Source organism: Lissotriton helveticus, chromosome 10 (assembly GCF_964261635.1).
Source record: "Lissotriton helveticus chromosome 10, aLisHel1.1, whole genome shotgun sequence".
Taxonomy (NCBI): domain Eukaryota; kingdom Metazoa; phylum Chordata; class Amphibia; order Caudata; family Salamandridae; genus Lissotriton; species Lissotriton helveticus.
Genome location: NC_136071.1, coordinates 694,658,616 through 694,684,935, shown reverse-complemented (window position 1 = coordinate 694,684,935; position 26,320 = coordinate 694,658,616). Strand labels below are relative to the sequence as shown.

Genomic DNA, 26,320 nt, shown 5'->3' with positions numbered 1-26,320 from the left:
TGGCACAGCTGCCAGTTGCAACAAGATTTTGTACGTAACAATTTTTATGTTGCATTCAATGTAGATAAAGCAATTTATAAGGATATTGTTCTACACAATTAATACATGTATTTTTGAGAATTAGTTACTTTTAGCCTTTGAGTTTGTTGTTTCACGCATGAAGGCTACTTTTATGTCAGCTGGGACATTTGATTTAAATGAGGTTTGTTAAAAAGAGATACAAATCAGAAGACCTTTCAAAAGGATTTGGATGAAAGAAAAAAATCTCCCACAGTTCAAGAGCCATCTGTAAACTTTTCAATAGCTTTGGGAACCAACAATTTGGCCTACACTACCTAGGTTGTTCACAATGCAAAACCAGGTGAGCAGGTAGGACCAGCTTTGTGAGTGAAGGCATCCACTCCAGAAGTCTATGTTTAAACATTTGGTGAAAACTTACAATCCCAGCAGATCCAACTGAGCTCTTCAGCCTTTGCTGCCCAGATGCACCTTTTATTTTTACCAAAATGTCATCACTATAAGCAGGGCCGGTCTGGGAACCAAAACCGGCCATGGCAAAGTGCTCGGGCACCCCACCCACCCCCGCGGGGCGTTGGGGGTGCCGCCGATCTCTTTGCCATGGCGGTTTTCTGCCGATTTTGTTAGAGGGACGATTTTGCAGCTATGCTGCAAAAATGGCCCTGTAACAAAAACGGCCCCCAGGGGCCCAAAACCGGTCCCCACCCGTGCAGCGCACCGAGGGATTGCCAGGGGCCCGCTACAGCCAGTACGGCCCTAACTATAAGCACATGTAGATAGGTAGTTTTATTATTCTTAACTGCACGTCTTCTTATCTTTACGATATGTTTGTAGCCAATATATTAGAGCAAACATATATACAGGTCAATATCGAAAACTCAATATTTTGGAAGAACAGTAAGATGAACGAGGTATAAAATGATATTACGTTGTTTCGGCACTGTTTACATAATAAAACCTGCAGAAAATTGACATTCTTTACTTTTAAAAAGTGGAAGATGAAAGTTTGTTTTACTACTTTGTTCAAATGTTTATTTAAATAAGTTGAAAAACAGTACAAACTTATTTTGCTCTAGTTTTATTTTTGAATGCTTGATACGGACTACTTTTTTAAAATTCTCTATTACATAAAAAGGTAGTTTACAAGCAGACGCATACATAAATGTCTTTTAGTATCTGTTTTCACTCTTTGTCCCGGTGCAAAAGACGTTCTCTAACATAGAAGAGGCAAAATGTGTTTAGTAGATTCCATAATACGAAAGCAGCGGAACACAGTAAAGTGGGTTTGCCCTGTATTTGCATCAATAGAAAGTTTCAGTAATGTGCTCCCTGACGCCTATTGGAATCAGAAACCTCTCATACTGCTCGGTTTCTGACAGGCTTTCCATGCCGGGCTTTCTGATAAGGAAAGTCTGTCAGAAAGTGAGTTTGGGGGCCCCTAGCAGGGCCCCCTTCTCCTTCCGGCTTCCGGTTTGGGGCCGACGGGGCACCTATGGTGCTCCCCTGTTAATACTTGCACTGCGTGGCAGGCACCTTTAGGTGCCTGCCACGTGGTGCATTGATTAACACAATCTCCCATTTCTCTATAGGAGCTTGTCCTGTGGCCGGATTAAAGCCACAGCACAAGCTCCCATAGAGAAACGGAAGTATGCAACCCCACCATGTGCGGTCGCATTGTAATTGCAGTGCCGGAACTGCCGACCGGAGGTCGGTCGGTCCCGAGACCGTGACGGTGTCGGTCGAAGGCAACTCCGACTCACATTGTAACCGAACCCTGTGTTTCTGTGTTGCACAGACAGGAAATAAATACGAGGATAAGCAGCTACAGAGATATACTTGAGTGGTCCTGGGGCTTTGCGACGAACTTAACGTCATCAGCAGGTATACATCCTAATGCATTAATTGCTTCACTTATCCAATGCTTAAGTTTTTTACAAGTGATAGGTACTGATACTCATTTTTGGGAACCCGGACTTATTTTTCATCAGAGTTTGACTCAGAGAGAGAACAACAGTGTTAGACCTGGGGGTCGCTAGTTGGCTGAGGTCGGTACCTTAGGCCAAATTGGGACCTTTGCTTCTACATCAGGAAAAGGAAGGACACCTTCTCAGATAGCCCCCGCTCACCCCCTTGGTAGCTTGGCATGAGCAGCCAGGCTTATCTTCAAGGCAAGTGTGTAAAGTATTTGCAATCACGCTCTCAGTAATTCAATGATGACACCATAAATGGACTCCACACGAGTTTCATAAAAACGAGTATAACTTTATATAAAAAGATATACGATGAGACCACACAATATAAATCCAACACATGCATATTTGTAATATTCCTCCTGGCCGGTTATTAGGCCAGCCAGCCCTTGTAAGTTCTGGTGATATTAATGAGCAATTCTAAATGATCCACTGCAGTCCTAACACAATGCTATGCAGTTGGTAATGCAAGAATCGGGCACTTTGCAATGTAAAAATACTGCAGTTCGTTATGCAACAATCAAGCAGTTTGTAATGCCAAACAAAGTGCAATGCGTAACGCAACAATTAGGTAGTTCGTTATGCCAACTAACGCAATGCGTAGTGCACCAATCAGGTAGTTCATTATGCAAAAATAGTGCAATGTGTAATGCAACAATCAGGCAGTTCGTAATGCAGAAATAATGCAATGCGTAATGCAGCAATCAGGTAGTTCGTACTGCAGATATAATGCAATGCGTAAAACACTCTAGCACCGATCACTGTGCCTTAGGCGGTCTCTCCGGGTCTCGTACTGACTCGTGGTCAGCTTTTGTCAACAGATGCCCCCACATGGGTATGATGTAAACCAAAAGTGCAGGTCCACAGTCCGGCCCGGTACTGCCACTCAGAGGCTTCGGCTGCAGGAATGGGAGAGGCCGAGAGCGTCCCTCTCCTCCTCCTGCGACTTGGGGTCTCCAATGCAACTTGTGAATTCCGGGCAGTGGAACCCGGGCCCTCCCTCAACAGGGTTTGTTCGAGGTCCCGCTCTGACAATGGCGGGCTCGGGCCGACGGCTCAGCTCCTCTGTGGCTGCCGGTCCGGGCCGCTGGTGCTACGAAGATCTCAGGCTGAAACAGGGCAAACACTCACAGCGTTGCTGAGATTCACTTGGGCTTCAGGTGTGAACGATCACAGGGCACTCCTCCCAAAGGTCTCAGGCTGCACGAAGCACACGCACACAGCGTTGCGAAGACTCACTTGGACTCCAGGCACCCACAATCACAGGGCAGTACTTACGAATGTCTCAGGTTGCAAAAAGCACATGGACACAGCGTCGCTGAGACTCTCCTGGAAACTTTTGTGTTCCTGAGTTTCCGCAACTGGGAGCCAGCTCACCTCGGGCCCTTGGGTATAAGTTACTTCCAGACACAGCAAAGTCCTTTCAAGCTGGGGGACATAGCACACAGCAAAGTCCCTTTAGACTCTCCTTGGTTAAAGCAGCAAACTGCAGGCTAGCCCCAGAACACACAGCAAGGGTCAGTCCTTTCCTTCAGTCTATTCAGCTGTTTCTTCCTTGACAGAGGTACCTCTTGACCATGAAGTGGTTCAATCCTTTACAGTCTTGATCACTTAATTTCTCTATTCCAAAGTCCAGGGGTTTCAGCTCTCATAGTTAATCCCCTCAATGTCTTTGAAGTCATTGTGTTCAGAGGGGCACTGACCCTTGTTCAAACTAGTTCTGGGTGCCTCCCTGTCAATGACAACTTTTTCCTTTGATTAGTGGGGGTCTGGATTCTCAATCACTCCGCAGGAGATGGGACCATTGTTTTATGGCAGCAACCCAGGCCTCTTCTTCTCAAGGGGAAACTCCTCCCCCCTACACTCCAGATGCAGGTCAGCCTGTTGCTGCTTCGCCTCCTCCCCTGGGTCAAGACATTACCCAAACCCTATCACTTTCAAATCCAGACAGTCAATCCACAACCAGGCAGAGCCACACAGAAATGTTAGAGCACAAAAACCCAGCCACTTCTAAAAGAGAGATTTCTAAACACACAATGCAAAAACTAACTGCATAAAAAGATGTGTTATTACATTGTGAGTTCAGGCATACTAAACTTCACCTCTCCATCTTAAGACTTTGGGAAGATAGGCTGGAAAACATATTACACAGCCTCCCCATTCTGTCCTTTGGGCAAGATGTCCTTTCAACAGTGAAAAACGAAATGGAGAGTATTTCAAGGTCAGGACATGGTACATACCTTAGTATATGTCCTACCTTTCACATGCACTGCACCCTGCCCAGGGGGTACCTTGGACCTACCATAGGGGTATCTGATGTGCATAGAAAGAGAAGAGTGAGGCCTGGCAAGTGGTTGCACTTGTCAGGACAACGTGGCAGTTTAACAAACTGGGCGCAGGCCCTGCAGTGGCAGGCCTGAGTTCTCTCTTTAAGGCTACTTGTGTGGGTGGCACAATTAGTGCTGCAGACCCACTAGAAGCATTTATATTACCAGCCCTGGAACACATAGTGCACTTTACTAGGGACTTTACTAGTAAGGCAAACATACCAATCATGGACAACTAATTACCATTACACTTTATACAGGGAGCACTTGCACATTGAGACTGATCAGCAGTGGCAAAGTGCCCAAAGCATCTAAGTTGGCAACACCATGTCAGAAAAAAGGTCCGGGGGCAAGCAAAAACTTTAGGGAACTTTAGCCAAAAAGGGCCAAGTCCGACATACAGCAATGGGATATAGGAGGAGGAAGAGAAAAACTGGTAAATTGTGACAAATGAGGAAAATAAGGTTAAAGAAGAACTCTTGATGGAGTAAAACAGAGGCATAAAGTGAAATGAAGACCAGGGAGCCTTGGGATTCAGCAACCCTTACATTCGGCAGCACTGGTGGCAGGCTCCTATAAAAATCAGCGGTCCCTTATAATTCTTATTTTTTTTGTTTTTTTACAAATGAATCACTGCTACCACTTGATATTAATGCAATCTAGCTGTCTTCCTCTCACTTTTCTTGACACAAGTGCGCTAATGCATAGCATATGTATACAGAGCACTCCTGCCTGGGGACCTTACACATGATGTCAAAGACTTGCCATCTAGGTGACCCTTCGACCACACACACACTCCCAACTCATTGCGGATTAGGTGACAAAAAAGTTCTGTAAAACCCCACAAATTGTAAACTTTTGCTATAAAAATGCCAAATCCAGTAGCGATATGGCACTTCTCCACATAGTAACAACAGCATACCTTATGAGCACAGATAGATAAATAGATTTTATTGTTTCAAGTTAGTAAAAACCATCACAATATAGAAGACACAATAAAATGATAATACATCATAAAAAAGAGGCAAATAGTGCAAAGATCTTTTCGTGTAGGTCTGGTAGAGACCCGGATCCCTAAAGTGCAAAGTGCATTAATTTATTGCCAGAAAAAAGGATTTGACCAGAGTAACACAAATCCTAACAAGCATTGGCATTGCCAATAGGTCTCGCTTGTGGGACCTTATAAGTATTTAGTTTTGCAGCACAATATCCTTGTTGCACCAATGATATTGTGCTGCAAAACTAAATACTTATAAGGTCCCACAAGCGAGACCTATTGGCAATGCCAATGCTTGTACTTTTAATTACTGCTCTAAACCGCGTCATGGCAGTTTTAAAAAATAGAAAATGGTAAAATAAGAAAGAAAGAAAAAGAAGAGAAATGCATAGAAGCATAAAAAGACAAAAGAGAAAAATATATGAGAAGATAAGAGAAATAAAAGAAAATTAAGGAACAAAAAAAGAAATTAAATAGTGAGAGCAAAAAAGGACAAGGAAATGACGAGCAACGTGATGAGAAAGGGAGGGGGAAAACAAGAAAACGATGGGAAGCGAGCAAAGCCATTAAAAAACACATGATACAAACGGTGCGAGGAGGTGGCTCAACATCTAACGCTGCTGCCTTTGGTGCAGGAAAACAGGGTTTAATCCTCGGGGTGGGCTGCATCATTCCAGTGCCTTTTCATAATGAATAAACTAAACGTAAATAAGTAAACAGCGTCGGGTAAGGGCAAGAATCTGTCAAATGTGGAAATGCAAGCCGGGAAACTGAAAGTATGGCCGGCCACCGGCCAGCCATGAATAATTAGGGGAGGAGAAGCCGCAGAGCACACGCTGGGCGAAGCCCTTTGATGTGCTGTGCGGCGGCCGTTAAAAAAATGCAATTAGGAGGGAGGGAGGCTGATGCGCGTGCTTGTTTGATCACGTGATTCACGTGAACTTAAACAAAACCGCAGCGCAAGAAGCCCTTGGTTTCACGAGGATTTCGAGCACTTGAATTCTCGCTCCGCTCGATGCGCTTGCGCGCATCGATAGGTCGCGAGACCTAAAAAGGATTTGGGCCAACACACTGTTAGAAACATTAATGCTCAGGAGTTTGTTGGTATCAAAGTCAATAATTTTTTTGTTCCTTTAAGACATTTCACACTACTCTCTACACAGTAACAGGCTAGAGCCGCCAGTGATTGCTGCAGCCTCACCGCCGAATGATCAAATAATAAAGTATCATCCACATACTGGAGGCAATGTATGTGGTACCCTGAAAAACTTCAGCGGTACTGCAATTGAGGCTCCCATTGCTTTGTTTATATCGGCCAGATAAAGATTGAACAGCTGTGGCGCAAGAATGAAACCTTGCTTTACTCTGATGGTGGTCTTAATTCTATGGGTAGTGACTTTATTAAATGTTACTTTCACTTTTACCCATGCGTCGGAGTATACACCTTTAATGGTGTTCAGGATGCCTTCCACGGTGCCCCATTTTGAAAACTTCTTATGAGATATAGCATGTAAAGCGAATAACAAATACAATGATTTAATTATCTTCTTGGATGAACTTAAATGGACATTAAAGAATACTTGATCTTGAAGGTACTCCATAAAACGTGTAAATGTACTAATTACATACACCGAAAAGGGCATGTGCTCTCAAAAGCAGTTAGGACAATTTAGTGTTTGTCGATGTACATAGGATCAGCAGTATCTTATGATAAATAGTGTCAACACCTTTAGAAAGATTTTACCATTTTAGCAATCACCTTGAGCCCCTCATTCATCAAAGAACTGAAAGGCACCTACCAAATGTCAACATTCCTCTTAAACTAAAGTGATTCATTCACCACTTTCTCAATGAACTTCCTGACGGATGGACTCTTAAGAAACAAAGCCAATTAAGAAATGTGATTTTCTCATCTTGGCGTGTAGCACCACACACCTCTCTGCTGCCTCTGAATGATGCATGAGCAGCTGTCTACACTGAAGTCCAAATTTTATATTCACTTACTAGATTAGTGCTTCCAAGCTACACATCAGTCAGGTTTGAAACATGGATCAATATGCCGAGCGGTGTAAGTGATTCAAGACACATCATCTTCTGACAATGTATGGAAAATGTCTCATTTGGGTCAGAGAGGTGTTAAATTCCACCAGGTAAACTGGATCATAACAAATTCTCTGATTACGCTCTAAAAAAAAGTCTGCACTTCGACCACTCCATAATGGCACGTAATATTCAATGACATCCCTTTGATGAGCCAGACAGTTTCATGTATTTGATGTCACCCCAAATTGCTACAGTTATTCTCAGTGGCGGCTCTTCGGCTAAGGCGGAGGAACATTGGCCTGCTGCTCTCAGGGCAGTGTAAAATGCAAAAATAAAATGATAATAACAGAAGTTATTTCTGTTATTATCATTTTATTTTGGTATTAGCCAGGTTAAGTGGGGCGGGGCTGGGCTTCTGTGACGTCTGGGAGGAGGAATGTTATGTGCACTCCAAAGTGGGCATGACTGCTTGGCCAGCCTGCTTGGGCCAGCCAAACAGTCATTTGCACTTTTCATGTTCCCCACCTGGCTGCATTGCACAGTCTGGTGGGGCACATGTCCAGCCCCCTCTTCCACATCTGAGCGCCAAGCCACGGCGATCAGACCAATAACAAAGTTGCAATGCAGCGTTGTGATTTGCTTAGGAGAGGGAGCCTGTGTGCTTCCTGCTTCCCCACAGAGAGAAAATGAAGGACTGCGGTGGCGGCAGCGAGGAGGTAACGGTGTTTCTTTTGTTTTGTACCCCCCCTCCCACTCCTCCACTCTTGTTCCCTGCCAGCCGCTACTGGTTACTGTAGAACAGAGCCCTTCAAACTATGGTGCAAGGCATGCTGGGGGCTTAGTTGATCATCGAGGGAGGGGACTTCCAGGAAGGGGGCATTAGGCTCTGGCAAAATGGAGCATTTATTAAGCCTTTTTGGACAGAGACAAACATCATGCTGAAAAGAGTGCTGAGTGTTCAGTGATAGTAATCACAGTGGCATCCAGCCACTATACCGGGCATCAGTAACGTCTTTTATCATTTAAGTTCTGCCAGGAAGTAGGTCTCAAAGACGAGGGGGGCTCAGAATAATCCTCAAAGTTCTTCCCCCATCACGCACTGAATACTTCTAGATACAATTACACTTTTAGGGATACCTGGCTGCAAGTAAATGTTGACAACTAGCATTTGATAGCACTTTAGAAAGAGATAATAAAACATTCCTATAATGTTCGAGTTATTAAATATGTTTAGAGCTGCCAATTAAAAAAAGAAGTGTGCAAATCTGTCATTCTAGGGGTGAGGGGTTGCTGATTATTTTTTTACATGTGAGTAGGTGCAGAATTAAAGAGTAGAAGAACATTGTTCTAGAACCTTCACAGTGGTGGATACCCATCATTTGACATCCACAAGGGCAGATTACTAATGGTATGGATCTGGGCGAATTTTGGGCTGTTGTAATCCCGGTCTCTACTGCTATTAAGAGATTTAAAGTTTTTTATTAGAAAATGGAATAGAAATGGACGCTGTGGCAGTCAGTCTGAATTATTAGATCACATGCATTGATCCAAAAATGGGGCAAGGTTTATCAGCAGTGACAGAGTGATGCATGGAGATGCTCAAATTAATCTTAAGTAGACGTGGCCCATAACATACCATTACCTTTTAGATCATCTGTGCCATTTTAGAAGCAAACCATGGCCCAACATCAACAGTCAAGCCAGGATATATCCACTAAGAAAATGTACCTAAGCCACTTTATAAGAGTTTCAGCTTTGTTGGACCTCATCAGTGAGGTGCAGCTTGTGTACCTACATAACAGCAATTGGGGGTCAACATCTGGGCATATCTACACCACTTAAGTTTATTCATTTAGACTACAAATATAATGGATGGAGATGCACACAAATAACACAGAAAATTACTGTGCCCGCATTCCTCACCACTTTTTCTTACCTCAGAACTTCCATTATAGAAAGGGGGGAAACTACATAAACATCAGGCTTGTTCCTGCACCATTAGCTCTATGAAACAGTCCATAGAATTGCTCCAGACAATTTGAACGCGGGGCTCACCATGTACGATCCCACTAGATGTTTGTGCTGAAGGAATAAAATACTATTAAAATCGCCAAAATTCCAAGAGGCCAGTACTGGAGGTACAATCTTCCAGGTGAGAGCATAATTTTAGTTAAAGATGGTGCCTATGGATTAAACACTGCATTTATACTGTTGTCCTTCCAATCAGGGTGCACAATAAAATCAATTATAGCAAACTGTAAAGTGCCAAAGAACCTGGTAGAGCCAGAGGCTCTGGAAGCTTCCATGGAAGCCAGAAGGTATCTAAAAATGGAACGTTTACTGCAGTCCTATATGGGAGAAGTTGCCGGGGTCCCTTTTGTGTTACACACTCACACTGTCAACATCAAATGCCAATATATGCCTTATAATGTTAATGGGAAATCCACCATTCACTTTCATGCGCTACACTGTCTTAACACGGAACACTGTTTAATGTAAAAATTTCTAATTTATTCAGTGTATTCAAATCTTTACATATTTAAAAGTGCTATTATGAGTAACACATACTATATACAACATTTCTTTAAATAAATCGATATTATGTCTATTCTAAGCCATTATTCATACTGTGTACAAAATATCACCAAGATAATTTATCTCTATTACATGAAAAAAGTTTTGTTCTAAAGTTTTTTTAAAGTGTAAGTCAGACCAAAAATCGGCATGCAAAAATGACAGGTCAGTCACTAAACTTGCTTTTAATGCTGCAATGTGACTTACAAATGCAGAAATTTTGCTGCACTGAAAAATTCCGGCATCTTCAAGTGGCATCTAGCAAACTATTTCCAGGCGAACCCTGTGTAATCACAAGTGGGTGATTAAGAAAATGGAAAGCAAATGAGGTGAAACTTACAAGGTTGATTCTTTGTGGGTGTTCACAACAACTCCACAGCTTTTTAGGTCGACCTTTCAAGACCTTTTGTATATACTTTTGTCAAACCTTCCTCTTTGTCCCTCCTTTTACTCCCACAGACCAGACATCAGTATTGTATGTTTACGGTTTGGTTGCTTATCTGTTCATTTGGGGGACTATTTGTTTCTTTGTTTACTGTTCATGTTGAGAGTGCGGGTTCTACAACATCCAGCCTGAACAAGAGCACGTTTTCTTTCATTTTATTTCTGCTTTACACTCCCACCAATACTTTATTTATTTACAGTTGCTTATAGCACTACCTTGACTAGAAAGTATAGGAGCGCTTATTAAACAACTTGGTTACATTGGGCATGGGCAAAATCAAGTGACTTGCCCAGAATCGGATTTTGAGTCAATGCCGAGACTCGAACCCTGCTCCTTAGATCCAAAGCCAGGAGCTCTGGCCGTTAGGCCACATGCTCTTCCTTTCTCTGTGTTGCTGCTTTCAGAAATCTCCTGCCACCCACCATTTCTTCGTGTTGCAGACCCCTGTTCCCTTCCCTATCCTCCAAACTTGTTTTAATTGTGAATAGTGTTATAAGCATAAGCCTTTTTAGAGGAAGAGCAGGTGTGTACGCACTTTCCTCTCGACAGGCACTTTAGCATTACAGAAGCTTAGAAAGAGGAGAGATACAGTGGAAAGATGTGCCTCGGAGATAAAAGAGAAAAACTCTATTTCATCCATGGGGCCCTGTGGTGCATTATTAATTGCTTCCTGCTTCCGGTGTCATAGAGATGGCGTCAGCTTTGAATAGTCATATTCCCATCGACGAGCCCTTGCAAGCTTCATCTATTCTTCGGCACAGTGCAATGTAAGGAAAAGGCACCGGAACCAGCTTGTAAATAAAATTTGGACACGACATGTCTACTGTCACTATACTATATGTACATTTATTTATTTTATTTATTTCATTTCTAAAGCGCTCTGTCACCTAACAGGCATCCTGGTGCTGGCAACTCAGAGTACATGGTGTGGAGCGTACAAAAAAGAGTGGCACGCTCCTTTTAATAATGCACATGTCACATCTCGTATACTGTAATGTTTTGTGAAAATCTTCAGTAAACAGATTTCAAGCAGCAACAACAAATGCACGCCTTTAATGTTACATTTGCATGTGTGCTAAGCTGATTACATCTCCAATTGCGTGTATGATGCTCGTGTCCTCACATTCCTATGGAGCAACTCCATCCTGATTATTGTGTCCCTTACAAATACCAACCTTCGATTGGTTTTAAAGGTCCACGGTTACCCTGCCACTGGATCAATGGGTTTTGGGGGGGTGGAAAGATATAAAGATGCATGCATACACTAAAATGGTTTAATCAAATGACACCACAATATTACTCCACAACTAATTATGTTTAGTATATTTATAAGAGGCTGCTAACTGCCTACTGGGGCTTTAGAGGGTGTGGATAATGATGAAGGTGGTACATAGTGATCCCAGTAATGGAGCAACGAGTCTTAGGCATCTAACCAATAGACTTGGAGAAGATTGAGAGAAATGTCCCAGACTGTGATGTTATCTGAATGCCAGGGAGAAGAGGAAGGTCTTTAAGGATTTCCTAGGATTTGATGTGATACTGGTCCAATCTGAGACCAATCAAATGCACATTAGTTAAGAAAATGGAGATACTGCCTAATATTCAATTATGTTTGCCATTTGTATCAGGTGGTCGCCATTTTTTGAGGGTTGACTTCACTTTTCCAAATGTTATCTAAAATCTGCAAGATATAGTGTTGAATGGGCGCTGACACAGTGCCGTCTTAACGCATGGGCACGCTGGGCAGTTGCCCGGGGCCACACAAGCATAGGGGGCTCCATGCAATCAGAATTTAACACTAATTTTCCTTTAAACATTTGTATTCCTGTGTGTGGTTATGTAGGCAGGCCCCAGTGTGCTGTTAACCTGGGGGGCTATAATGCTGTTAAGACGCCCCTGGACTGATGTACATTTTAATTAGCTATTGGGACTTGAAACACCCACAAGGATTGCAGTTTTGAGGTTAACTGACGTTTGCTTAGGACAGTTGCCACGCTCAAAACTGTTGTGTTTTTGTATGACGTTTGAAATCAATTGGTCATGTTAGTTCAGACCACAGCAATGCCTTGGAACTGAAAAAGTGAATTGCCCTACGTGGCAGAGCAAAGCACATGTTAGCTAATATGAAAATATAACAACAGGCATCATGAATAAAACAATTTGCCAAATAGTACGCACATATCCAGAGTGGCTTTCATGACATAAGGAATTTCAAAACTTGACAGTACACACCTTAACAGAATGCCCCTCTCTGTTCTCTCTAACAGTTCAGCAACAAGAATTTGCAATGCTATAGGTCTCACATTTACAAGAGTTTGAGCTATTGGCATTGTAAATGACAATGCATTGTATGTATGTGTTGTTTTTAAAACAGATAAATAAAACATTGTCCTTTACAATGCCAATGGCTTAAAGTCCCACAAATGCGAGACCTATTGCATTGCAAATGTGTGCTATAAATCTTTTTTAAAAGTGTTAGGAGAGAATGTGTCCTGCCTGCTACAGCATGCTGGACAAAACTATTTGAGAAAATAATGCTGGGAGGCTGTCATTAAAGCCTACCAAGTAACAACACAGGAGGTGTCACCTTCGGAGGTTACAAAATGAGACAAGGTGGTACTAAGGAGGGGCTACTAAGCCTTTTGACCAATGAAAAGCCACAGTTTACAGTGGACAGTGACGCAAGCCAATGAAAAATATGGGCAGAGAGTGGGCGGAGCTTCAAGTCCCTACCTCAACACATCATGTCTCGCAGAGCAGCACATGTTCTGCCCAGGCTCGACAAAAAATGTCTGCTAGGGTTGACACGCCCAGATTTCCATGCGTGGCTGAGAGTCTGGTGATGCATTTAAGACAACCCTAAAATTGCTCACAAGCCAAGTGCTTGTGAACAACCCAGTCACTAACGCCATTCCTGGTCTATGTGTAAAAAGTACGTTTAGCAAACCACAGAAATATAGAAAACTGATCATCTTTCTCTGGCTCTCTTCTCGGAATGCAGATGTTAAAGGAATTAATTCAGGAGTAACTAATGGAGCAGAGTATGCCTCTGTGATAATTAAATAATGGCAGTGCAATAGATGACTAATAACCCAAAATGAATTTGGCAGTAACTCACCGCAGGCAGAAAGAAATGTGCTTTGGGTCTCCAAGTGTGAATGCTAATGCATCACTTTTGTTTAGGGAACGTGTTCTCTTTTCTCTCATTCATGCTGCTTCTTTAATTAGAAATTGCAATTCATCCAACTGCGCAATTTGCCTCCTGCTCATTCTCTTAACTTTATCATACATCATGGAGCTATCTGTGAAAGAAACACCCAGTGGCGGCCATGAAAAAAAAAGAGTTTGTCTTGGTTTCAGCAGCATTTAGATCCTCTACTATGGGAGTAGATACTGCCAGAACTTGACTAGTAAATGGGATGTGTGGTAAGTTTCATGAAAATGTATATTCAGGCCTGCTTCACATTCTCAGCGTTCCATAGTGCCTAATTTCTGCTGGTGATTGCAGGTGGTGAGCTTCAGAAATAATGTATGTGGGCCAAGACTTATTTTGCTTCATCAGACTTTGACTCAAATCAAGAGAGAGAAAGGCATAAAGTGAGAAAAAATGAAGAAGTCGATAAGAAGACAGTGACACGGGCGGCTGGTCCTAAGGCATGCCAGGGCATTGACATACTATGTGAGTCAGCTGTCACATACGTGAAAGTTACTTATAGTGTTCTCGGTTTGTTTTGCAACTCTACTCAGGTGGCGATCTGGCATTACTTAGCCAAGCTGGATGGTGGAGAAAGTGGGATGCTCCACGTATGATGACCGGCAGCCAACCTGCTCATCACTGTGAAATGAAGTGCGCATGTCAGTCTGGCCATTTCTGCAGCCACAGCCAACCCAACATGCATAATTCAGCTCATCTAACTAGTGCTGTGTGAGTAAGTCAGGAGGAACATAGACGCAGCATCCATGTCTCTGTGTGAGCGCTGCGTCTGCATGCTCTAACCAATCCGGGAGCTGCTGTCATACTTTTCACTTATATAAACAATATGAAAGCAGCACTGGGATTGGTTTATATGATGGTCTACGTACGACGCAACCCCTGCAGGACCACTTCTCGTATCATTGTGGCAGGAGCATGATGATTAAAAGGGAGAGCCTTGCTTCTGTTCTGCGAAACGAAAGAAGTAATGAAGCAAGTGTTTTAGTGAGTCCAGCGGTGGTCTGAATAAGCCTTTGCTGGTATGCAAAGACATTGCCTCTGTGAAGCTTAGCCTATTTAGAGCAGTGCTGACAGCTTTTATTGTATTTATAGTTGATATTAAAACATTGGGCACTGGTTCTTGCAGAATGATCTCCTTATAACAGTGATGATGTTTTTTAAACACAGATTCCCTGCCATTAATGCCCCACCAGTTTCAAAAGTCACCAGCTACCACTGCAGTGACAACAAGAGTGAGATAAAGACAATAGGTCTGTATCACATAAATTGCGCACTGCATGTGCTAATTTTAGACAGGGTCTTTGTCACTGTTTCGGGGTGAATAGTGTCTTCAACAGTTGTATAGTTGGAGCCTCACTATTTTACCAATTTAGGCAGTAGTAAATTGTTGCTTGTCAGCAGAGTTGTAAGGACATTTTGCGTTTGGCTAGAATTGTAGCAGCATTTATCAAAAATTCAAATGTAAACATCCCAACACAACGTATTATACACAAAGCAACATAACAACACAACTAAGACATAGCATGACACAACACAAAAAACATTCATAGCAGAACACAGCACATCAACCACAGTACAACACAAAATATGATTGCTATAATGCAACACAAAACAACAGCATAATATATCACCAATTCAACAGAATTCCACACAACAAATATGTACACAAATTCCTGTCACACATTACCATCACCAGGGTCCTGCTTTCATAATATGATGGTAAGAGGTATTTACTCCAAGCACTGGCTTAACTTACCACTGTAGACATATAATAGTACCAGACAAAAATGTTTTATGATGCGGCTCAAAAAATGTATAGTAATGCTAGAAAGAGGAGTACAACTGTGCCCATCAAGAAGTCACACCTTCATAGTGTGGCCCATGTTTTCTTGCTGTTATTGTTTCTTTTTTAATTGATGTACATCTTGTATTTCATTTACTTGTACAAATAACAGATAGTATGCTATATATCAATTATAAATAAATAAAAAAACGAATATTGGAAAGTTACCAAAGAGACGTGGCACAGGGTGGCCCCTCCTAAAGCGCTATACATAACCAAAACACACAGTGCATTCCTCTACAATAAAATGCAATAAAATACACAACACGCAGGATGAGCGGTGCGACGTTGGCTGTCTGAAGACAACTGTGGTTAACCCAGGCCTCCACATAAATCTGCAATTATAGAACCAACGATGATAAAATGTTCATTATTTTGTGAAGTATTCACTAAACACATACCCCCAGATGCATCAAGCATCCATTTTGCGATTCCTTATTAGCAAAAAATAACGATTCGCTAATAAGGAATTGTAAAATGCAATGCATGGAGAAATGACTTTAAAAATAGCGATTTCTTAAAATTCCTTAAGTGCGACTCGCAAATTGCGAGTCGCAATTAAGGAATACCTCCCCATTCATTCCTATGGGCCTAGAGGCCCATAGGAATGAATGGGAAGAAATTCTCAATTTGCGAATCGCAATTAGCGATTCGCAAATTGAGAATGCGATTTCAAGGGAGCTGGGGTGTCCAAAGGACACCCTGTTGCTCCCCTGAAATTGTTCGGTGCACATATGTTGCGCACACACATGCCCTTAGGGCATGTGTGTGCGCAACATGAAACTTTGAAAAATGCACTTTAGTGCATTTTTCAAAGTTTTTGCAAATTACCATGAAGTTCAACTTCATGGTAATTTGTGCCCCCTATTAGCAAAATCGCTAATTTTTTAACTTTGATGCATTGCATTTAAGGAATCTCAATTTGAGATTCCTTAGCCCCCACGTGCATCATTGTTCCATTTTGCGATTCCTTAATTGCGAAAATTAAGGAATCGCAATTAAGGAATTGCAAAATGCAATTCATTAAGAAATTCGCAAAAAAAATGCGATTTCTTAAAATTCCTTAATTGCGATTCTCTAATTGAGAATCGCAATTAAGGAATTTCTACCCATTCATTCGTATGGGCCTAGAGGCCCATAGGAATGAATTGGAGGGCATTCTCAATTTGCGATTCATCATTGTGAATTCGCAATTTGAGAATGCAATTTCAAGGGTGCAGGGGTGTCCAAATGACACCCTGTTGCACCCCTGAAATGTGCTTTTGGATACATTTTACACACACACATGCCCCAAGGGCATGTGTGTCTGTAACATGTTACAAAGAAAAATGCATTTAAAAGCATTTTTCTAGATTTTTGCAAATTACCATGAAGGTCAACTTCATGGTAATTTGCATTTCTAATTTTCGAATTCGCAATTTCTAAAAGTATGATGAATTGCATTTAAGGAATCTCAAATTGAGATTCCTTAAATGCATTTGCAATTTCAGAAATCGCAATTGTGCGATTTCTTAAATTGCGAATTTCTGAAAAAGGTTGGTGCATCTCAAATCAGGAAATTGCATTCGCAAGCGTCCGAAAAATGCGATTCGCACCGTTTGCGAATGCAATTTACCTTGATGCATGTGGGCGTTAATGCAATAGCAATTTAAGAAATCGCAATTTTGCAATTTCTTAAATTGCGATTTTTGCATTTGGGATGATGCATCCCAAATGCAAAAATACCGGTCGCAAAGGGGCAGATTCTGAGAATCTGCCCCTTTGCGAGCGGATTTAAGCTTGATGCATCTGGGCCGTAGTTCCGTGTTTGAGAATCCTAACGGATTGTGGCCCACATGCATCATTGTTACATTTTGCACTTCCTAATTTGCGAAAAATAAGGAATCGCAAATTAAGAAGTGCAAAATGCTATGCATCATTATTTTCGGTATTCATTTGTGATTCGGTAAAAATCGCAATTTTTACCGAATCCCAAATGAATACCGAATTCTTAAGTTAATTTTCGCAATTCCCATTGATTCCTATGGGCCAAAAGGCCCATAGGAGTGAATGGGAAGGCATCAGCAAATTGCGAGTGGCACTTTGAAAAATTCATGGGTGCAGGGGGGGGTCCAAAGGACCCCCCCATGCACCCCTGAAATGTATTTTTCGCATCATGTTTCACACACACATGTCCTAAGGACATGTGTGTGTGTGAAACATGAATGTTGAAAAAAATACATTTTCAGCATTTTAAACACTTTTTCCAAATTTACCGAGTGGTTCAACCACTCGGTAAATTTGGCACCCTAATTGCGAATTTGCACTTCTAAAAGTAATGATGCATTGCTTTTAAGAAATCGCACATCTGCGACTTCTTAAAAGCACCCGCAATTTTAGAACTCGCAAAAATGTTACGAATTCTAAAATTGCTTCATGCATCCCAAAAAGCACTTTTGCATTCGCAAACGGCCGATTTTAAGGAATCGCACCGTTTGCGACTACAAAAATGCTTGATGCATGTGGGCCTGTATGTGTTGGGCACCGAGAAGACATGCAGGCATTTTCTACAAAGGCGTTATGAAATTGTCAAATATTTTCCAAGTGAAAAAAACTTTTTCATCTAAAGTGTACAGCAAATTACATGGTGAAGAAATGAAAGTACAAGCCTATAATATAACATGCATTTTCTGCAGCCCTTGTCTATCTTGGCGCTGTCTAAGCCATGTTTTCCATTGATGTCATTAGGAGTCGTCAGGGGTCACAAATGCGACCTCCTCCCCCTCCTGGCCTGCCACTTGCGACCCTGGTACTGCCTTTGTGACCCAGGGCCTCAGAGGTGGCAAAAAACAGCCAAGAGCACAGAGCTGTCTCGCATTATCAGTGTCATGCTTCAACCTCTGCTCATTTTTAATATATAAATACTGAATATTAGCTTATCATTCTCTATCTGTGTATTAAAAAAGAGTAAAGAAAGGGAGCACCAGGCTCTGGAACAAGTCCTTCCCTGGTATCTTAAGTAAAATAAAATGCTTTTAAAGGTAAGTTGTGGGTGTGCATGTGGGTGAAAGAAAGTTTGGATGAGCGAGGGCTTGTATGTGTAAGCAGGTGTGTTTGTATGTGGGCGTGTGTGTGTGTGTGAAAGTAAAAGAGTGGGAAAGTATAAGTGAGTCAGAGTAAGGATGAGCGAGAGCGTGCATTGGGGTAAGAGTGAGTGCAAGCAACAGAGGGAAAATAAATTAGTGTAAATGAGTGAGACAGAGTGAGTGTGAGGGAATGAGAGTCAGTGAATGTAAGTGAGAATGGATGAAAATGTGATGTGATGCTTGCAAGTTTGCTATTGGACCCGGCATGCTTCTTGACTTTTTTTTTATATATATCGAAAAGGGGAGAGATCCTGTTATCTTGATTTTTGGAGGCAGCCTTGAAAAAATGCTGGCTGGCACTGGCCCTTTGGCAGCAATTCTTGCATATGGAATAACCACAGCACAATTCTGGTGCTGGCATACAGGAGGTTATTCTTGGCATGAGGCACCTGTGGATAAAATGCTGGTACTCACATACTGGAGGACATTCTTGACATAGGTGGCACCTGTGGCAAACAGTTGGCTCTGGCACATTGAAGGAAATTCTTGGCATAAGGGAGGACAACCGTGGCGTGTGTCAGGGAAGCATCCAACATACTAAATATAACTTTGACATAAAGGACGCCCATTGTACGTGAATGGCAGTATTGGCAAACCTGTAACAGTGTCATGCTGTGTGTAATGTTTGGGGAAAAGAGGCACGCACCCATGACAAAAACCTAGCCCTAGCAATGGGGGCAATGTTTAAACTTTTTTTTTTTTTGCAGAGTTTTATATAGCGCGAACTAGACGTGAACCGAATCAGGTATCAGAGCGCTTTACATATTTTTCCAGTTACCCAGGTCCGAGGTCGAGCGCCCTAGCCGTTAGGCCAACTCCTCTCCCCAACCAAATTGGGGTAAACTCAAGTTAAAACAAAAAGAAGTAAACTCAAGTTTTATTAGCTTGGCACACCTGGAAAGGACTTGAATGTTTAATGAGCTAATGGCTGATTAGCACATTTACGTGAAAATTGTGCTTTAAAATGTCCCATTAGAGTCCATTTTTTCCAAAATTTGCTGAGAGAGGAGAAACCAGCAACACCACCCTGATCTCCCAAGAAGATGTCAGACTAACTCTTTGTGCTTGCTTGCTACAACTCAGGTAAATGTCACCTTGCTATATCATGTCGGCACTTAATAGATGAGATCTAAAATAGACATTTTAGTCTCTGATGTGTTGGTATATTAATCAGGCAGTTATTATGGAACATCAGCAATCTTCAATAACATGATGTCATCATGGTTCGGGTTATACAAAAGCAATTTCTAAGAAGATTCAGGGTCAAAGGACATCTGGTGTCACTTCCTCTGACATCATTATGGTCAAAGAGTGTATGATGTCACTTCTGTTAGCCCTTGCATTTTTGTTAATCAATGGCCATGATTGCTGCAACTCAATGGTACTCATTTTATCGACCTTGGACTGATTAGAGACTTAGAATGATGTTACTTCTGTTAGCCCTGATATTTTGGTGAATCAATGACCATGATTGCTGGTATACAACTCAATGGTACTCATTTTATCGACATTGGAATGATTAGAGACTTAGAATGATGTTACTTCTGTTAGCCCTGATATTTTGGTGCATCAATGACCATGATTGCTGGTATACAACTCAATGGTACTCATTGTATCGACCTTGGAATGATGAAATACTTAGAATTCAAAGCTGTGACTACGAGGTCATACACAGACTCCAGAAGTAGGTGCATTAGTCCACTATGACATCAGGCACAGCATAATCATCGGTCAGCTAGTAGTAGTCCTCTAATCTTAGGGTGTAGGATATAAGCACGTCTTCAAGACCACTGTACCCTTGGATAACAGGAGAGGTACACTGACGCCTCCCCAATTACCTTTCTAGGTAAATTCAAATGTACAGAAATGGAAGTTTGATGATACCAAGAGATTCATGGTTTCCAAGTGTAAGAGTGCATACCATGTCCTGCAATCAAAATGTGGTGAAGATAACCACACTGACTTACAAGTAATGGATTTTTGTTACTACCTATCACCAAGCCCGATTCACAATTTGAGATGACCTCTATACCGCATTTCTAAATTAACTAAAATACTGTCCCCTCTAAGCTTCAAATAATGACTTACTTATGTTGAAAACCAGTGCTTAATTTGAGCCGATGGTTACTGGTGGGACTACCGTCACTCATTTTTAGGAACCGGCAATCTTTATCCTACTCAAACATTTACTAAGAGCAAGACAAGGAAAAACACACAAAAGGCAAAGAAGGAGGAAAAAATAGTCATAGAGGGAATATGCAGAAACTTGCAAGAGTGAGATAAAGGGACAAGGAGTGCCTGGTGGTCAATTAAAGAGGCATGAGGTGGACTAAAGACTAATTAGCCTTGGTATTCGCCACACCGACATGCAATAGCACTGACCAAGGGCTTCTGTGTGGAAGTTTGGGCGCCAGCACTCATCCTTTCATGAATTGAACACTGTCGGACACAGCTTAAAGTTCAACTTCACCCCCTATCAAGGCATTTGTCATAGTATCTTAAAGAAATTTCCCTTTCATGTTTAAAATCCAAAGATATTGTTCCACTAATTACAACATTTTCTTGAGTTTGCATGTTAATTAATGAAATGCTCTATTCTTTAGGGCTTACTGTTTAACTAAAATGGCGATGCCATTGTCTGAATGTGAGCAGTGAAGCTGCAATGCAGGCACTTAGCGACAATTTTGGCTCAGTGTTCTTGCAAGGGTAATATTGTTCCTAATATAAGCAAAGGGAAACCGTACACGACCCCTCCCACATCCAGTGCTGCTGGAAAATCTTTCAAAGTGGGATGCTGACATTACTGTAACATCACTAAAGTTACAGAGATTGTGAAAAATCCAAGCATCACACAAAAAAGTGAAGTAAATGAGCCCCTCGCATCCAGCGGGAGAGTGGTACGTGTGTAATGTGTAGATTATGGGGCATTTCACAGCACACTGTCCCAAATATATTACTGAAGATTACTGTGGTAGCGCACTGTCATTTACAGACGGCACATTTTCCATTGAAATGACCACTACATTTGCACAGAAAATACAGTTTTACTGATACAATATATAACGCACAATTTGTAGAATAGAGGTTCCAGCAAATATTTATCATTTGCGTCACCAAGTGCCTTGATTTGTTTTGATCCTGCTAAAATCTTTGTTTCTACAACGATTCAGAGTAAAAAATGGGGTGCATTCCTGCTTTTCTAACTGCTTTGAACTATTGGTACAGTTCATTGACACATATTTAGATTTGGTTGTGTGCTAGAAAAAACAACATCCAACAGCCTTCCCTATCACTCTCCCAGTACCCCAACAGAATTGTGACATAGTTCACTTAAAAAAAAAAAACTCTCACTTTGCAGTCAGGGAAAGGAAAGTAAACACCAGTCTCCATGATAAAAGTTTAAGGAGTGATTTGTAAGAAGACATAGCCTGACATTTCACTTCTGTGTTTGAATGCATACCAAATGAGAGAAGATAAAACACGTATTTTAGAAGCATCTATTTCTATTGCTTATTCACCTACTGAAATTCAACTTGCCTATTTGGGGGTGGGGTGCTGCAGCACCCGCCCCCACACTCTTACTTTGAGCACCAATGCCCCCATCCTATGTGGTGTACTGATCAACAGCCATAACTTGATGTGCCATGGGTCCCTCAGAACAATTTGGCGGGTGTGGCTTGGCACAATTCATCTGCGCCACGATTGATACCTGTGATCCTATGTGTGCTCCCATATGCTGAGCTGATGGAACATTGTCAAGATGTAACCCGGATTCGTAATGTTGGATATCTAGGACATGAAATCTGCATCCACCCATGCCTTAACTTTCTCACTTTTGTTTTAATCACAAACATTTTCCAGGTCTGGGACTCACTTAAACCTACGATTTTGTGAGTCTAATGAGTTGCGTTCATCTGTGAGAAGAAATACATGAAAACGATTTTTGAATAGCTCGAATTATAACTTAGTGCGGTCTACAACCTTTACACCGCGGTCAAAACACCGCGGTGCCATTACGACGCGTCTTTTACAATGCAAGTCGTTACCACGACTTGCGCTGGAGGGCGCTCTAGACTAAGGAATAGTAGATTTACTATTCCAACACCTTCCCTACTGTACGTAGGCTGGAGTTGGAATAGTAAATCTTACTATTCCTAAGTCCAGCACCCTACAGCGCAAGTCGTGGTAACGACTTGTGTTGTAAAAGATGCGTTGTGATGTACCGCGATCATTTTGATCGCGTTGTAACATCGTACATCCCTTAGTGCCCATGCAAAAAAAGTTTGCAAAGGAAATTGCAAACCCACGTTGTATACCCAGTTCCTTTCATTTTTCAACCATTTGCTAGACCTTACTGAAATAGCAAAGTGTATCTCTTAGGCACACTTTCCTGCTGTGTAGGAAGCTGATTTCCAGTTTATAAGCTCAAATGGTCCTTTGAACGGGAACACGGGTGCCTTAAAAATGTAAAGTATGTTGTTTTCTTTTTGCTTCACAAACATTGACAGAATCTTTAAATAAAAAAAGTGATTTTAAAACTGTACTTACCACGTCAATAAATTACAGAGGGCATAATATGCTGTAAATGAGTGTTGGTATATCTGCAAATAATAAAAAAAGTAGAATAAAGCACTATTACTAATCAATGTTATCATTATTATTTAAAAAAATCCAAATACAATATTTAATAAAAGAATAGAAATAAAGTATATGCGGAATGATGTAGTAATACAAACCAGTAGTGACATTATTTTATCAAATAAAACAAAATCTGTATTTTTAATTTGAACAACGCTAAAATAAATATTACTGTTTTCAGATATTTTATAGCTGTTTTAAATGTATTCGTACTTTCACGTAATAACATCAGGTTGATTAGTTTGCAATTGAATAAGGCCAACCTCTGTACTCGCCTAAATGATCAAGCGACTACAAAACAATATGAAACTGGTTGTTTTGTAACCGGGTCCACTTTTTAAAACCATTTGTATTCTTAAATTACACTATAATTCCTCAGAATTGCTCTTTACAATGCTAAATCCATTAAAAGTTGCAGAATGTTTCCCTTATAAATTACATTTGTGAATATGTAAATACTGCCAATATGATATGATTTCTGTTTTGGAAAGCTTACGGAATAAAAAAAATTAATATTTTTCAGTTAATAAAAACTTAAAATTAAAACACCTTTGCACAATTCTTCTTAAATTTCATACATTATGAAGACCACATAATTAAGATACTTTTCATCAATTTATAAAACCAAGAATATATAAAACAATCCTCATTGTCCACAGTCAAGCAGTTTCTTCTCCACTATTTCTATAAACTTCAGAAGTCTGCCCGTAAATTGCAAACTTTCTCCTTGTAAACTGGCTATGACTGCTTGTCGACATGTTTGTATCATTTCACTATTAAAGTCCGACCTTAACAGCCTCCTACGTTCATCTATTAGAGCAGGGCAGCTACAGATGGCATGGCAAATATCTTCTCTCTTGTAGTTAGAGGCAACACATCCTCTCACTACCCATCATTTCCATGCTGGGACATCTCCAAGAATTTGGCTATTTCCAAATCGGAGACTCATAAGCTTCAGCTTTGCCCTTCGGCTATTTGAGTCTCCAAGATAGCTCTAGGTTTTAATATGCCGTACAAAGCAATAACTGTCCACGCATGGGATCTCTTTGCCAGAACTGCTTTATCCCATGAAGACGACAATTTTTTACTGCACCCATTTATAACTTTATTAAAAGCCTTCTGTGAAAAGGGTAAGGCCCATAGTTGTTCCGCCTTGAACGTGTCTATCGCAAGTTAAAAATATTCATGAGCCTGCTTATGTTTATTATCACATATTGCCTCCTAGACCACTGTCATAAGCGAGGAATTATTATCCCTTCTAATTTTATGGCAGAATTTTAAATATGCTCCAAAACTATTTAGGTTCTGTCGTTTAAGACCGAATTCAAGGCGGATTTGTGCTGGTGAAGTTTGTCGCGGAAGATTAAACAGGCATTGTTGGACTTGGCCCTTCTGGCGGGTTCACCCCTAATCTTTTTGCTTTTAGTATGTGATCTGTGTTAGTGATTTTTGGGTCTCTGCGCACTTTTCCCTGTGTCCCAGAGTAAAAGTGCTTGCGTGTAGTATGGCTGGCCTGCCCTCCCATAGGAATGCATGGGGAATGTGTGTGTCCATGTTAGTTCCTGATGTGTGGGGAGTGCAGGCTCGAGTTTGGTATGTGTGAACTCGTGAGAGTGAATGCTGCACGATGGTATGTGCGGCTTGTATGTGTCTAGTGGGGAAGTGCTACTTCTAGACATTGCTGTGTGTGTGCAGTGAGGGTGCTGGAGCGTGATTGGCTGGAGCTGGCTGGCAAGCCTGGCTCCAGGAAGTCTGGATGGGTCTGCCCAGGAGTGAGTGGAGAGATCAACATGAGTGATGTGTGGGAGGGCTGCTCCTGGTTCCTGATGGGGCTGGGCTTTTCCCACACAATGCTGGCTCTGCCCCCCTATCGTAAGTCTAACGACCCTCGCCTCCCCAGTGAATGAAAGGGGTGGTTGGGCCATCAAGGGTGCTCCAAAACCAGCTGCAACTGGTTTCCCCCCACCCTCCACCCTGAGACAAAGGATTTACCTGTATAAGAAGGGGCTGTGTCCCCTTACAATTTGTGCTGTTCTTTTCCAGGATCCTGCCAGAGGGGGCTGCTGCTGTTGCTGGGGCCAGGAGGACCGCCACTTGGACTGTCTCCCTGCCTGGAGACCCAGTGAGCTGGCTCTGGGCCCAGCCTTGCCCCCCTGCCTGCCTCCAGACCTTGCTGGAGCTTTGCTTTTGCCTGGAAGCGCTGTTCTCTTGTCCTTCAGCGCTGGGGAGCGCTGTGATTTCTTGCCCAGCGCTTGAGAGTGCTTTATTTGGCCCATAGCGCTGTGAGCGCTTTATTTTGTCCTCTGGCGCTTGGGAGCGCTTTGTGTACTTAGGCCGGTGCCCACCCGGCATCTTTTCACCCCGTGTGGTGACCGAGCGGCGCGGGTGCCACCCCACTCATTTGCCGCCTTCATTTGCCCCGTGTTCGTCATTTCATTATCAAGGGAGCCCACCCCTCTTCAGCCCCGCATCACCGCCGCAGCCCCAGGGCAGAGGAGACGCCGAAGGAGCAGCCGCTGACGTTACCCGGGAGCCGCGCTGCCATTGGTTTAGGCTGCAGGAGGCTCGCCGGGCGACCTACGCGGTGATTGGCTGCCCAGGAGAGAAGGAGAAGTGCGGGCGTCCGGAGGCGGAGGAGCCCTGGGTGCAGCTGTGTCCGTGCACCGCGAGGATGGGAGACGCCGCAGAGAGCCAGCGCGGCATCCGAGAGCCCCCGCACAGCAGCCGGTGAGTGTTGTTCCGGCTGTCCAGCTTGAGGGGCCGTTTCCTTGCGCTTTTGAGCGGCCCCGGTTGGCAGAGGGCCGCTCCGACGACCCCGAGGTGTGTGTTGTTGGGTGAGCCCGAGAGGCTCCAGGGGGCCCTTGCTTCCTGAGTCCCCTGAGGGGCTCAGCGCGCCACATATTTGATTTACGAGCCTCCGAGGCTCGAGCGGCCATTTGATTCATGAGCTTGAGAGGCTCGAGGTGACATTGTTTGTTTTACGAGCCCAGCGAGGCTCGAGGGCCAGTTCCTTTGTTCAGAGCCCCGAGGCTCCTCACAGCCCACAGTTGTTTTCACGAGCCCTGAGAGGCTCGCAGCCCACATCGGATCTAGAGTCCCAGAGAGGCTCTGGAGTGCATTTCCTGT

The 26,320-nt window shown here is 42.5% G+C and overlaps 1 protein-coding gene across 4 annotated transcripts in view; it reads right to left on the bottom strand.

Annotated features, from left to right (window-relative positions):
* DPP6 (dipeptidyl peptidase like 6) overlaps positions 1-26,320 on the bottom strand; it is a 2,254,101-nt gene that overhangs the window by 871,224 nt on the left and 1,356,557 nt on the right. For all 4 annotated transcript variants that reach the window (XM_078663245.1, XM_078663244.1, XM_078663246.1 and 1 more), the window contains exon 6: positions 23,105-23,157. In XM_078663245.1, coding sequence (XP_078519371.1) covers positions 23,105-23,157 — 53 coding nt within the window. The remainder of the gene's footprint in view (positions 1-23,104; positions 23,158-26,320) is intronic.